General features: G+C 34.3%; 1 protein-coding gene across 3 annotated transcripts; it reads left to right on the top strand.

Annotated features, from left to right (window-relative positions):
* Window positions 1-1610: 1610 nt before the first annotated feature.
* LOC110698076 (zinc finger MYND domain-containing protein 15-like) lies at window positions 1611-12644 on the top strand. Of its 3 annotated transcripts, none has more exons than XM_021875475.1 (11): window positions 1611-1819; window positions 3033-3146; window positions 3250-3368; window positions 3484-3530; window positions 6615-6715; window positions 8383-8470; window positions 10379-10487; window positions 11074-11227; window positions 11534-11605; window positions 11724-11837; window positions 11905-12644. In XM_021875475.1, exons 1-11 carry the CDS (start codon window positions 1718-1720, stop codon window positions 11995-11997), a joined length of 1113 nt encoding a protein of 370 aa, XP_021731167.1. In that variant the 5' UTR covers window positions 1611-1717; the 3' UTR covers window positions 11998-12644. The 3 variants fall into 3 exon arrangements, with proteins under 3 accessions (XP_021731167.1, XP_021731169.1, XP_021731170.1); XM_021875477.1 differs by having other exon boundaries at window positions 1612-1819; window positions 11077-11227; XM_021875478.1 differs by lacking the exons at window positions 6615-6715; window positions 8383-8470 and having other exon boundaries at window positions 1613-1819.
* The last annotated feature ends 908 nt before the right edge of the window (window positions 12645-13552 follow it).

Below are 13552 nucleotides of genomic sequence, written 5' to 3'. Positions count from 1 at the left end.
ACCAACAAAAAAAAATGAATAAAACTAATGAAGAATCAAGAAAACGAAAAAAAAAATAGAATGAGGGAGTTGAGGAGAGAGAGAGGGTAGACAAGAGGAGAGGTGAGGAGAGAATGAGAGGCGAGAGCTGCTAGAGGGTTCTAGAGAGAGATGAATGAAAGGCGAGAGCTAGAGGGTTCTAGAGAGAGAAAGAATAAGGGGAGACAGAAAGTGAAATGAAAATAAATGAGAGAATGAGCAAATAAGCAGAGAGAATATAAGACCCAAAAAAAAAGCCCTAGAGGGTCTAATACAACGGTTTCTCTTCAATCCGTTGTATTAGACTCCTCAACCCGTTGTATTAGCTAATACAACGGATGAGTTAATCTAATACAACGGTTAGTATAAACCGTTGTATTAGACCTATCTTAGTATAAACCGTTGTATTAGACCTATTTTAGTATAAACCGTTGTATTAGACTACATCTAATACAACGATATGAAATTAGCCGTTGTATTAGCTAATTTTATACCGTTGTATTAGATTAAAAATGTAGTAGTGTCATCTCATTTATGTTTTACTATATTTCTCAAATTTATGTTTTGTATATTGTTGTCTATGTTCCGCGCTTATCAAACACATCACCAAAATCAATCGATCCTCGTCTATTTCCTATCAGTTACGAAATAAAATCAAAAGGTATTGTGATTTGGCGTCTTACACCATGCAACAAGTAATTCCACAAAGACAAATGTATTTAAATGAGGGTTTTTACATTCTCTCCAAAAAAAAAAACAAAAAAAAAAGTTTTTTACAAGAAGTGTGTGGGTGTGCCTCTCTACTAAAGTCTTAAGGCACTACTCTCTTATAAAAAAAAAGGATCAACGCAAACCACATCTTAACCATCATTGTTTGGGTCCAGTATTTACAGGACACTTGAAAAGATAAGGGAATCCTACCCCGAAGCACCGTCATTTGGTAGAATTTGAACCCCAAACCTCTAGGATTTAAAGTAAACATCTTATTAAGTGAACCAATACTTTGTTGGTAACAAACTTTGGGATAAAGAATGACATATTTTAGATACTTAGCTTTTCCAACCACAATACTTATCACAATATTGTTCCCAAGGTCTACATTTGACCTAACGGATCAACATGTGATCAATAAGCGCACATTTGTATCTATGATGGATGGAAATTTCAAAAATTACTAGTATGTTGCGATTTTCCAAATTTTCATGTTGAATAGTACGAGTGCTTTAAAAATACTCCGTATTCATCACTTATAAGAAGTCGCAAATAAAGCAATAACTTCATTGAAAGTGTCAAGAGTAACAGTACAAGTGTGAACATTTAGTCGTACAACTAGTTTAACATGCTCATAAAGTGTATCACAGTGATAAATCACTGAGTTCTAAGTAAGTTATCTACGTAGTACATTTATTACACCTAACCCTAATCTTGTCAATTTGGGTTGATGATTTGGTTCCGATTCAGGTTGAGATCGGTCTATAGTTAAAATGAATTTATTTGGTTGACATCTTAAGTTAGGTTGGTTCTCATAATTAGCGGGTTGGTTTGATTTATCTTTTGTCCGGTTTCAATTTGGGTTGGTTGTAATTGGTTTGTTTGATGGGCAAAGAAACCCATCCAAAAAGGGTCCAAGTGTCCAATCATTGTTTAAGCCATAGAACAAAAGGGAAGCTTTTGGAGGCACACTTCGACTGCAGCAAAAATGGAGTGCGCGGCAAAAGGGCGAGGCACTCGATGCGTTGGCCCAGCAATAAGGCGCTGTGCTCGTTGCGGTGCTGTAGCCTATTGTTCACTATCTCACCAGGTTTTACATTTCTCTCTCTTCTTAATCATCTTCATCGTCAGTTTCATCTTCCTGCAATTAGGGTTTTGGTAGTGGGTATTTCACGAAGTTAGCATTTCTTTACTTATTATTGTTATAAATTGGGTGTTTGAGACACTTTGAGTGAGGTGTGTATAATGAGTTTTGATAATTTGGGAGACTAAATTGCTTTCATTACTTTGATTTTGTATGATATTTGAACTGCTAATGAGGATTGTACACTGTTGTTGAGCAATATTTGGGTGCAAATATAAGAATTCTGAAAAGCCTTTGTTTCAGGAGTTGGGTTTTATTTTTCGAAACTCTAAATCAAGGGGTCAGTAAGTGGGTGAGAGAATAAATTTATATACTTCTGAAATCTGAATAAGGATTGAGGTAGTCAATGGAATCATGAATACATATCAAATTGTTTTGGGTGCTTGACTTCGTGATTGAATTATGAAAGTTAAAAGTATTGGTATTAGTCATTCGATGACTTAATCATTCAATGACTTGTAATGTATTGCACATTAGGCTGGAAGAAGTGTCATCATATGATCATTAGTCTCCAAGTTGGGACTGAAATGAGCAAGAAACAATGTTGACTCAGGTCTACATTATTGCTGATTTGTGGTCCTTTGTGGTTTTTTGGGTGAATTTTTGTGCACAAAGGGATTGATGGTTAATAAAGGATGTTTGGTTGTTTATAATACTGGGAGGTTATACACACATATATGTCCTTATGTGGATGATCTGTGAAAATGGGTCACTCCTTTTAAACACAGCGATATGTAGGCTTATATACGAACTTGAGTATTGGATATGGTATGATTAAAATGTTTTTTTGGCTCTCACATTCTGCCCATCTCCTATGATGCTTCTTGTCTTAAGTAGAATGTTATTACTAATGTGGGGAGGTGCCTGAAAATCGTTGGGAGATATCATGATCTTCAAAGTCTTACGCGTTCAATCAATCAATCAATCAAAGTCTTAGGCGTTACCATTCGTAATTAGAAAAGTGGTTTTTTTTTTTTTTTTTGGAAGGTGCATTATTTCCTTACATTCATATTTCTAGAGTTTGGATTTTTATGTTGTGGAAACAGCTGATGTATTATTTGCTGTGTTAAATGTGCACAAGGCACATTATTAGGATCCAACCTTAAATCAAGACACACACCATGTCCTCTATTTTGACATTCTGCCACTCGTGTTTCAGATTTCTCATTGGAGTGATCACGAGCAAGAATGTGAGAGGTTAGAGGAACAAATGAGAGATGCTGATATATTGAACACATTTCCGTTCACATTTTCTGAGGAAGCTACACTTCAGGTACCATGTATGTGCTTAATAACTGTTATTCTTACATTACATTACAGTGGCTTTATGAAACTGTACTTGCCTTCTTATCTGTTGTGTTCATTATTGCATGTAGATTTTAAAAGAAAAGGAGAGTAGATGTACATTTTTGTCAAAAAGGAGCATACATCAGAGAGGAATTTGGTCATGTGAATGCTCTTGTGGGGTTTCCAACACCAATCATAATTGCCCAGCGTAACTTTCATCCCTTTGATCTTATGATTCCTTGAATAGTGTAATTTTTCTTGTTTGTAATTGGAACCGTTAAATTTTCATCACTAAAGTAGTTCAATTGAATCCCTTTTCATAGGTCAATCAATTGTTGGAACCTTCCAAGCACATTGGTCCCTTGTTCTGGTATTACTTTCTGCTTTTCTCTAGTTTGGAGTACCTGATAGGGTGTTTGTCAGTCCAAGAGTGAACTGAAAATCAAAACCCTCATGCTGGCAATGCTTGTCTTAACAAGAATATTAATACTTAAGAACTATTGTTCTTTTCTTTTATTTGTGGTGGTAGGGGTAGGTAGAGGAGGTTGATTGACTTAGAGGACGGTTGAAGAGTACACTTGTTTAGGTTTGACTCACGAGTCATCATCACAGTCTTAATTAGTAATAATTCTCTGGTTTATGTCCAAGTTTTCCTATTTCTTCATACGCTCCTAATTTGGAAAGCAACCACCCTCTTTACATGTTCAATTCCAGAAATAAGAATACAAGATTCTGAGCTTCTGGTGCAGACCAAAGCTGTGCTTATTTGAGGTTTAGTGCTGCCAGCAGTTGACACATGTTTTTCTCTTTGGGGGTGAATTTCCAGTCAACACCTTCCCTGAGGCCAAGCTAATGGCAGGCCTACATAGGATTTCTGAGTCTCTTTCTTGCTGCCTTTTGACCACTGAACTTGATCCAACGATTTGGACAAGTCTTAACAGGAACACACTAGACAAAAATTTTGTATTTTGTTTCTCAGATTTTGGAGAGCTGACCATTTAGTTGGGTATGCTGGTTGACTGGTCCTTGGATTCTCTATGTTGTATCTCTTGTGTTTTCTCATGTTTAATTCTAATTTTGATAACCCGAGATCCTGAGGATGGTTAAGTCTTTTGCGTGCAAGTGAATAAGCGGACTACTTTGGTAAACCTGCTGCAGGCTTTTACGAATTCTGAGGAAGTACTCTTACAATTATAGCTGTAGGGGGGTATGAAGTAGGTTTCTCTATCCTGTTGGTTATTTGTTGAGTAAGTTCTTTGGTGGTACTGGTATGTGTTCTTGCAAAAGGTGTATTTTCCATTTTAGAGGAAGTATAGATATTTTCATAATCATTATTGGACTGAGGGGCTTACCTTTCTTCTCGTTGGTGATATTGGAGTTTCCTGACGTTATCTCTGAATGTTGATAACATGATGGACACACACTTCCTATATTAGCTTGTGATCGATTTGTGATGCTCTTACATCTAACATCAATAAGTTTGTAGCATTAAGATATTTACTATTTTAAATTGACGTCTATTGCACTTCAATATTATAAAGCTAGACTACCGTGCTTAGGACTGAAATAAAGTTTTTATTTGTATTTTTTTTTTTTTTTTTTTTTTATATATCTTCCGTTGTTTAACATGATAGAAAGATATACTCTGTAAACTCCCTCTGCAGACAAATAATTTTCTTGTATTATTTTTTATGGACTTTTTTTTTTTTTTAAATCTCAATTCCTGTGATGTGGACCCTTCCTCTACTTTTCTTTCACATTCTCAATCCATCCTACTAAATATCTTTATATGCGTATCCAAACCTAGTAAATACCTTTATATGCGCGTCCAAACCTAATAGGTAAATTATTTGTTGACGGAGGGACCGAGGGAGTATGTTTTTAGGTGAAGATGGCGGGTCCTTTATGGGATTGGGCTTATCCCAAGATGCCAAGTTGAATTTACATAGGTACATGTGGAGTGGGGTTAGTTAATGGGGCAGCAAAAACCTGTCCTCTTTCAATATGCCACTACCAAGATTAATGCCTTCTGGGATGGTAATATGGTATATGAGGAAAGAATTTAGCATGCAATTCTAAAGTTGTGACTTGTATTGTGTTAAATTGAATTTGAATGTGGGCACGTCAAGACACACTGCATTTTTACCCTTGTATTTACTGCATCCTATTATTTTACGTCCTTGAAAATTTATCACATATGAGATGCATATTAGAAGAATTTCTCTAAAATTCAGTAACAACAAACAACTCTTTTAATAGACAAAATTCAAAACCAAATATCTAAAGCCATCCTACCAATTAAAATTATTAATACTAAGTACTTTTCAAATGCTCATTTTTTCCAAAATGTTTCAAAACCGTGGATGGAGAGAAAGTGGAGCAATTGAAAATTTGGATTATGAACTTGTAATAGATGGAAAATAAAAATAAGTAGAAATGAGGAGAAGAAAATAATTTGGGTATATTGATAAATGGTCTTATTAGCAATGCACTTAAATCATCACTAAGTAGAATTACAACCCCAGGCCTTCTAGTGGGACACACCCATTAACAAGCTAAAACAAAGGTATAACTCGTCACAATTATCAGAATGCCTTCTCTCTCCCTAATCTCTTCTATATATTTAGCAGTTTTCCTTCCTTTCCTTCTTATAACTCCCTAGCTTCCTCTCCAAGATAGCCCAGACATACTTACTATGCACTACTACTTTTTTCCCCTTTACCTATGCTTAATGCATTAAGAACTGCAATGAGATTAGAGATGCATTTGGCTACAGGAATGTTGGTGGATTAGTTGGCTATTGTATATGTGGAAAGCCTAGTTTTAAGTTTGCATGTCTTTGCTGATCCTAGTTCACATGTCATAAAGTATCACTATTGGAACTGACTGTTTCAAATCTCTCTTTAAAAAAAACACAGGGGCTTGTGTGAATAAATTGTTGAAGCTACTTCTTACAATGTTTCTTGTGATAATATTTGAAAATGATGCTGACATAAGGATTGTAGTATTGATGCAAAGTATCTTTCCATTGATGTGCGTAAAGTATTAATCTTATATGAGATGTTATTAAAATTTGAGGAATTCGTACAAAAACTAAAAGATGGAATTTATATGTTTGTGGTGTCTTGGTTCTGGCCCTTGAGGAAATTGTGCATACATATTGATACATACATTAGGAGCTGTTGTCCCTTTGAAGGTGTGTGTGTGTTTGTGATATGCTGATTTGTAAAATCTTGGAAGGAGGTAGGTGGACCCTGATTGATATCACAGTATGTGTCTTCCCCTCTATATGTATTGAGGAGCAAAAAGTTTAAACAACTTTTAAAGCTTGATCAATTAAATGGATTTGAGTACAGTCCAGTCCCTAGTTTGGTTTTGGAATTATAAATACCCTTGTGTCAATTTTTAAGCTTATTAACTTGTAATGGGACATATTTGATGACATCTGATGCAGATCCTATATCTTCATTGTCAAAACAGCTAAGCTGTTGGAAGGAATACTATGATTGGAGATCCATCTCGTTAGATTCACCTGTTGCTTTGCTGCTTCATTGGGTATGGTTGTGTGGAGTGTTTTGTACTTCCATTTATACTCCTGGCACAATGAAAGCAGTTTAGCTCGTCTATTTAGTACACCAATTGATTTATTTATGGAAAAAGTTGTATGTTGCATTTCATTTATGACTTGTGCAAATCTATAGTATGAAAAAGAACTAAATGTACGAAGATACACATAAAACATTATGATGATGTTTTGACAATATTGCATTTGAAATCGGTATTTTTTTTGGATAGGATGTTTTTTTGAATTATAAACTTATAAAGTGATGAATTATAACATGATGAATTACTCCTAATTATTTCTCTCTTTGCTTTAAACAATATCTCATTTTTGCGATCATGTCAAACTTTGGCCAATGTTAATGTCATTGTGAATAATCATATCCACTATAGAACTCTTGTTTGAAATATATCCTCAAGCCAATTTTCAATTGCCTCCAATTCTAAATTGCCTTTTGACTTTTACATTTTGGTAGAAAGGATTTTCAACAGTTATTATGATAACCGGAGCATCTTATTGGTCATTTTACATATTAGGTTGTTAGTTTACCAAACATTATTATAAAACAACTAATGCCAGCTAACCAACCTATATACTTTCTCCGTTTTCTTTTAAATGCAACACTTTGACTTTTTACACTATTCATATATTCCACTTTGATTAGCTTTGATAAATTATAGTTAATGAAAAATTATAGTCATGTGGGAGCAGGTTAGATTCGTGTCAGTTTATACTTTATTAATATCAAATTTTTATAATTTTTACATGTTAGTAATAAAAGATACTAATGATTGAAATAACGCATTGACAAGCATGTAATGAGAAGTGTTGCATTTTAAAGAAACCAGAGGAAGCATGTACTATATAAAAAGTTTTTAAACAATGATTAAAAAGTATGCTGTCGATCCATCTAGACTGGTGTAGTTAACATTGTTTATTTATACTCGTATATATGTTTATGGCTCTAGGGTAGTTGTGGGGCTTGAGTTTCAAATTAAAATGTGTGATAGGGTCATGTTATTATTTCAATTACTTGTATAACTTTATCTTATAGATAAATATGGATACTAGGGTTCTTAAAAACTTGTGAGCTCTACTGCTAGAAAAATCTGATAATGAGACTGTATTATTATTATACTTAAAAACATTTGCCTTTAATTTTCTTTTAGTATTTACTTTTTAGTTTGTAATGTTCTTTTTCCAAAGACGGATGAAAGGGGTTTTCCACTCCTAAAATTAGGTCAATATAAAACTATTGTATACTCCGTACCTTGTTAAAAAGTACTTTCATAGAATTTGTATATTGAACAATTTATTTGTGAATAATGTACAATCTGTAGTCCTAAGTTGACTAATATGCTACTTTTATAAAATTAATTCTACTTGTGTTTCATTTCCCTAATCCTACTTCCAGCTAAACCTTTCTTTTTGTCCTGAATCTGTATCTAATTTACTGCATTGAGCTATATATGTTTGAGATTTAAAATATTATAATGTAGAAGTTCATTGCTCTGTCGAAGAAGATACAACCAATATACATGCATTGCTCACATGCTTATCTGCACTCAGTGCTTTTTGGTTAAAATGCAACACATCATTGGTTTACAATTGCTGTCCTATGTGTGCTTGTATTGACCTATGTTTTTTTTGTTCATGGCAGCCCTTAACAATTTACTATGCTCTCCAACTTAATGATAGTAGAATACGGCGTAGAGATGTTAGTAAACTTATCAACATCCATTATCTTGGTAGGCATTTGTCTTGTGTAAATTTTTTGTCTTCATTTTTATCTGAGGACTGCTGAGAAATTTGTAGTTCTGATTTTAAGCACACATGGTTTGCATGCCATGGGTGCTTTAATTTTTTAACCCAAAATCTAAGAGTAGGAATATGATTTAATGTTGCAAACTGTTTAGGCATAGTCTGGTGCTTTGGTCACTGTATTAAATGTGTACAAAGGGACAATGTGAACCTGTTCTATTTAAAATAACTAGAGCATACCCGTGCTAAAGCACGGGGTGTATTAATCATATACATTATTTGTTATTATTATTATTAGAACTGCTTTTTTTTTTTTTTTTTTAAGGAAATGTGATTAGTATATTATATATATTTGAATATGCGGATGATAGTGGAAGTTATGATGAGAATTGATAGTATTTGAAAAAACTAAAGTAAAATAGAGAATTTAATAAGATATGAGTATTAAGGGTTTGGACACTTTTGCCATTAAAAGTTAGAAAATTGACTCTGCAATTATTATACAGATGACAATAGTGAATTCTATTCTTCACTACTATCCATTTTTGCTTTGATGGTGCTATGTCCCATTGTTAATAGTTTAGGGAAGCTTGTCTTTAAATCTTTTTGGTGCTTTATTTTTTTTATTTTTACTTTTTGCTTCTCCTTACAATTCTCCTCTTTCCAGCTTTATTGAGAAATCTGGATTTTCCTTTACTTTCATTAGTAGCAGACTGCACTTAAAATGAAATAAACGCGTTACCTTCCTCTGGCATGTTATAGTATTTCTCTGGATAATTATTTATTTCAGTAGCAATGAAGCGACTTTAGATTTATTTTTCTACTATCTCATGTCTCCGCAACACTGACAGAGGATGTCTGTGATTGGTCATGTTCTTAGCTTTTAATAACTTGTGGAGAAACATGGAGATTAGTGTTTAAAAAGATGATGCTGTGATATTGGCTTTTTTGCAATTCTGATTTCTTGAATGCAACTTCACGGCACTTCAACTTCCACTGTTGCTATTTGACTGTACCTAGATATAGCCAACTTCACAGCACTTCAATTTTAGTAGCCTGTGCTTTGCTGTTTTGTTTATCAACTTCACGACACTTAAGTCATTGTTGTCATTAGATTTTTCCACTTTACTTGGTTCTGGGGGAGTTTTTTTTGCGTTGGCTGTTTATTATTTCATATGGGGATATTTTGTTTTGGTATTATTTCTATTAAATTGTGTTTGTTTCATATTTTGTACATTTTGGTCAGGCTTTTGCTTAGTTTTAGTCAGCCTTATAACTCCTTATAGTTTTAGTTTTAGGTGTCTTAGGCTCTTGGGATATGTTTCTGTCTGTGAGATTTATCAGCTGCTTTCTGCACCCTTCTAAGGGCTATAGGAAGGTCTCTTCAGCTGGTCTTGGGTTATAGATTTGTATGCCACTACAGGACTAGGGATTAGGGTTCATGGTGCTCTATTTTATCATGATTTGTCTCTCCGGAGCTCTATTCCAAAGGATGATTTAGGTAGGCATTTGTTTTGTAAGCTCCTCCTGGTTCTATCTTCATGAAAAGATTAGTAATTGAATGATTGAGTGGTTTTACTGATCGCATGTATGTATTTACATAATCCAACATTCCAACTGTATGCCTCATTGCCTCCTAATGAGTGAGACTGAGTGTCAATTAGAAGCATAGTAAGCAATATTGAATCATGGATTTATTATTGTTAACCAGTAGTTGTGTATTGCCTAATAGTTTGTATTTGCATGCCACTTCTAGAAACAATGCACTTGCTTGCAATTGTCTATTTGTACTTTTTAGTTTGATTCTCTAGCAACTGTATAATGATGGCAATTATTTGTTTTACTTCTTAACTCCTTTTGCTTCAACTTATTCTTTGATTTATGGCATTCTTCAGGACCTGATAAGGAGCTTATCCAACTTGCTGTCTTTGGGGAATTGCTTGCGCTTATCCCGGACTATGACGTGCATATAGATTTTGTTGGACCGGCGATTCCAGATTGTAGGTCAGTGACTCTTGATACTAGTTGCAGCTTTAAGTTTGGCCTAGGACTAGAGACAAATATTTTTCAGGCTAGTTCCAGTTGAGGGGGCTTTGGGAAGTTTAAGGTCAACCTCCATCATTAAGATTGGATTGATGAATGTATGGCGGTTAGCTGCCCTTGTAATGCTTGATATCCAAAATGTATACTCTTGGTTGCTTGGTTGTCAAACTTAAGATGCTTGTGGGTTGTGAGTCTTGTGACAAAGATGTGTATGGATAACAATACAAAGTTTCTCATGTACTACAACTATATGAGTTTGTATTGCTTGCATTGTTTAAGGTGAAATTTGGCTGGTGTTAGGGATTCAAGAGAAGAGATTATTTTTTAATTTCATCTAGTCATGCCATGTTTTCAACTGCTACCATTGCTCTTAATATTTGTTCAATTGTCCCTCTATATGCTCTCTACTTGCCATGCAGAACTTTGTTTTCCAATTTTTGCCTAACACTTTCATGTTGAGTGTGACTATTTGCAGCATGTATGTTTCATCTGTCTCCACATATTTGTTGTGGGTTCCTGTTTCTAACTTCTTTTGCCTTTAAATCAGCAGGGATGGTGAAACGACTCATCTCCATAGTTATGTGCGTTGTGATGATAGAGATTGTGAGTGCAAGGATCCTAGTGAGACTAGTAGTGGTAGTGTGGTGACGATGCGGCTTCTTAAAGGTTTTTATCATGATCGGTTTAAAGATCTAATGAAGGTCTTAACTCCCACTGTCTACCCACTTATATGTATCTATTCGAGATGCTTGAAGAATTATTAGGGTATATTTTAGATGTGGGGTTAATGGCTAACTGTATTATTTTCAGGCACTGTCTGAAATAACCTACTTAAAATATCACACTTTTGTTTATGGAAGTTAATAGTATGCATGGTAAAATGACTTGGATATGGATGTTATGACTTTTCAGCATATGGCAAGATAATACTTTACTGAAACTAAGCTTGATAAGATTTTTTTAAAATATTAATCTTCATGGCACTGCTCCTGAATATTAATCTTCAGGATTCCTTCCCACATCTGATCATCGCCCCAAATGCTGGTGTTGCTGCGTATCCAAGCTGGATGGAAACAGTTGTAAGGCTTATACTACTTTAAGAATCTCTTTATATCCTGGAATTTCCCTATGAAGAGCCCTTCTCTGAGATAATATGCAATTTTTAATATTGTTGAATCTCTTACGTGAGTTTCTCAGGAGTTGATTCATGGGTTGAATACTCCAGCCGTTTTTACTGACTTCTGTGAAGAAGCTGCTCATCTAGCTGCTTGCTGTCTGAGCAGCGCAACAGGCTGCAAGCTGGCACTTCCTGTAAGTACGCTTGCTCATCCTTCTTCCAAAGAGTCAAACATTTGACACTTGTTCTTTGTATTTTCAGATCCAGTTAAATCCATTTAGGCAACCAATGGCTGTAGAAGATACTGCATTGCATGTCCCTTGCTATTCCAATTGCTTCCTGTTTGGGATATGAAATGGTAACATCGAAAGTGAAGCCTTTAGAGAAAAGATGGAAAGAAGAGTAATTCATTATGCGGAACCGAAAGATCAAGAGGAATTGTGCTGATTAAGGCATTTGGATTGTATTCGTCATGTTCATTCCGTTGATTATTCCCTGTTTCAGGAAATTATGCACGGTGAGTTCATTCCATTGCTGTTGACTGCTGAGGTTGTGAATGTCATGGTAAAGAGTGATTGCAAGTGTGGCTGATGATATTAACAATGAGGGTGGATTTATATTGCTGCAATTATACACTTTCCTTGTGTTTTTGTTGTTGGAACTTGGAAGGATCAGGGTTTCCCACAAGTGAGCACATCGTCTTTGGTGGAATCTGGTTGAAGAACTAGCTTGTGATTTCCATGCTTGTGTGTACTGTCTTAGGAAATTGATTGAATTAATGATACTTGCTAATTGCCCTGTTTGGGGTTGCTCTGAAATAGAAAAAGGCACAGTGCTAAGGTTGAGGATATTGTTTTATTATGTCGAGAATATAGTTACGACGTAGATTCATTTTTTGTTAAGATTACGCATCATAATTATACTCCCTGTGACTGATGACTCGAGCAAGCAAGCTTGGAGAGATTTTATAATCTATGCCCAATTTTGTGTTTTTGGTTCAAGATATGAAAGGCTGAAATAGGAAGATCTGGAGCTGGGGATCTAAAGAAAACTAGATTGAAAGTTAACTCACATCTGCCTGTTTCACTTGTTTAGTGTTGACGCGTATAAGTGGCAGTTAAAAGGTCCTTTGTTGGTTATTGCTGCCTTGAATTTGATGTTGAAAGTCTTGCCATTTACAAGTTGTTCGAGTAATGATGACACAATTAGCATAAATAATAAATCTATATTAATTAATCTATACTTATATACTTCCTCCGTTCTATAGATACTGCAACAAGGATGAAATTATGCATCCTAAAACACATTTTATATGCTAAATATTTATAATTATATAAGAGTAAAAATTATAAAAATTTGATATTGTGAAAGTATTTTATGAAACGAATCTAACAAGACCTTAAATGACTATATTTTAATTTACGTATAAATCATAATTTGTGGTCAAACAAGCGTGACGAATAGTGTAAAAGTCTAGTTGTTGCAATATTACTATAATGAAGGAAGTATTAAAAAGCGTTTCTAAATCAGGATAAGTGTCCTTTTAAGGTCAATAAACGTGCCAAGTCATCAATATATGTCACGTATCACCTCTTTAAACACTATAAATATGACAAGTTACCTCCACAACATGAATTAGATTTGAAATCTAAAAAATTGCTTATAGCAAGACTTGAACTCGAAACCAACAAGTATTACTATACAAGTCTTACCACTTTAGTTATCCATATATTATGTGAGTTTACCTAACCAAATTATAGTTAACTTGGATAACATGATTAGTCCTTAATTGTACTATTTGTTACATATTATAGGATAATTTAAGAACTTTAATTTTGAAATTTTAAAAAAATTATATTATTTTTTGATGAAAAATAAGATTTTTTTGTTAAATAGTCAATAGTTGAAT

The sequence above is a fragment of the Chenopodium quinoa genome, unplaced genomic scaffold, assembly GCF_001683475.1.
Source record: "Chenopodium quinoa cultivar QQ74 unplaced genomic scaffold, ASM168347v1, whole genome shotgun sequence".
Taxonomy (NCBI): Eukaryota; Viridiplantae; Streptophyta; class Magnoliopsida; order Caryophyllales; family Amaranthaceae; genus Chenopodium; species Chenopodium quinoa.
Note: the sequence above shows the minus strand (reverse complement) of the source record. Positions and strands in the feature narration are given on the sequence as shown.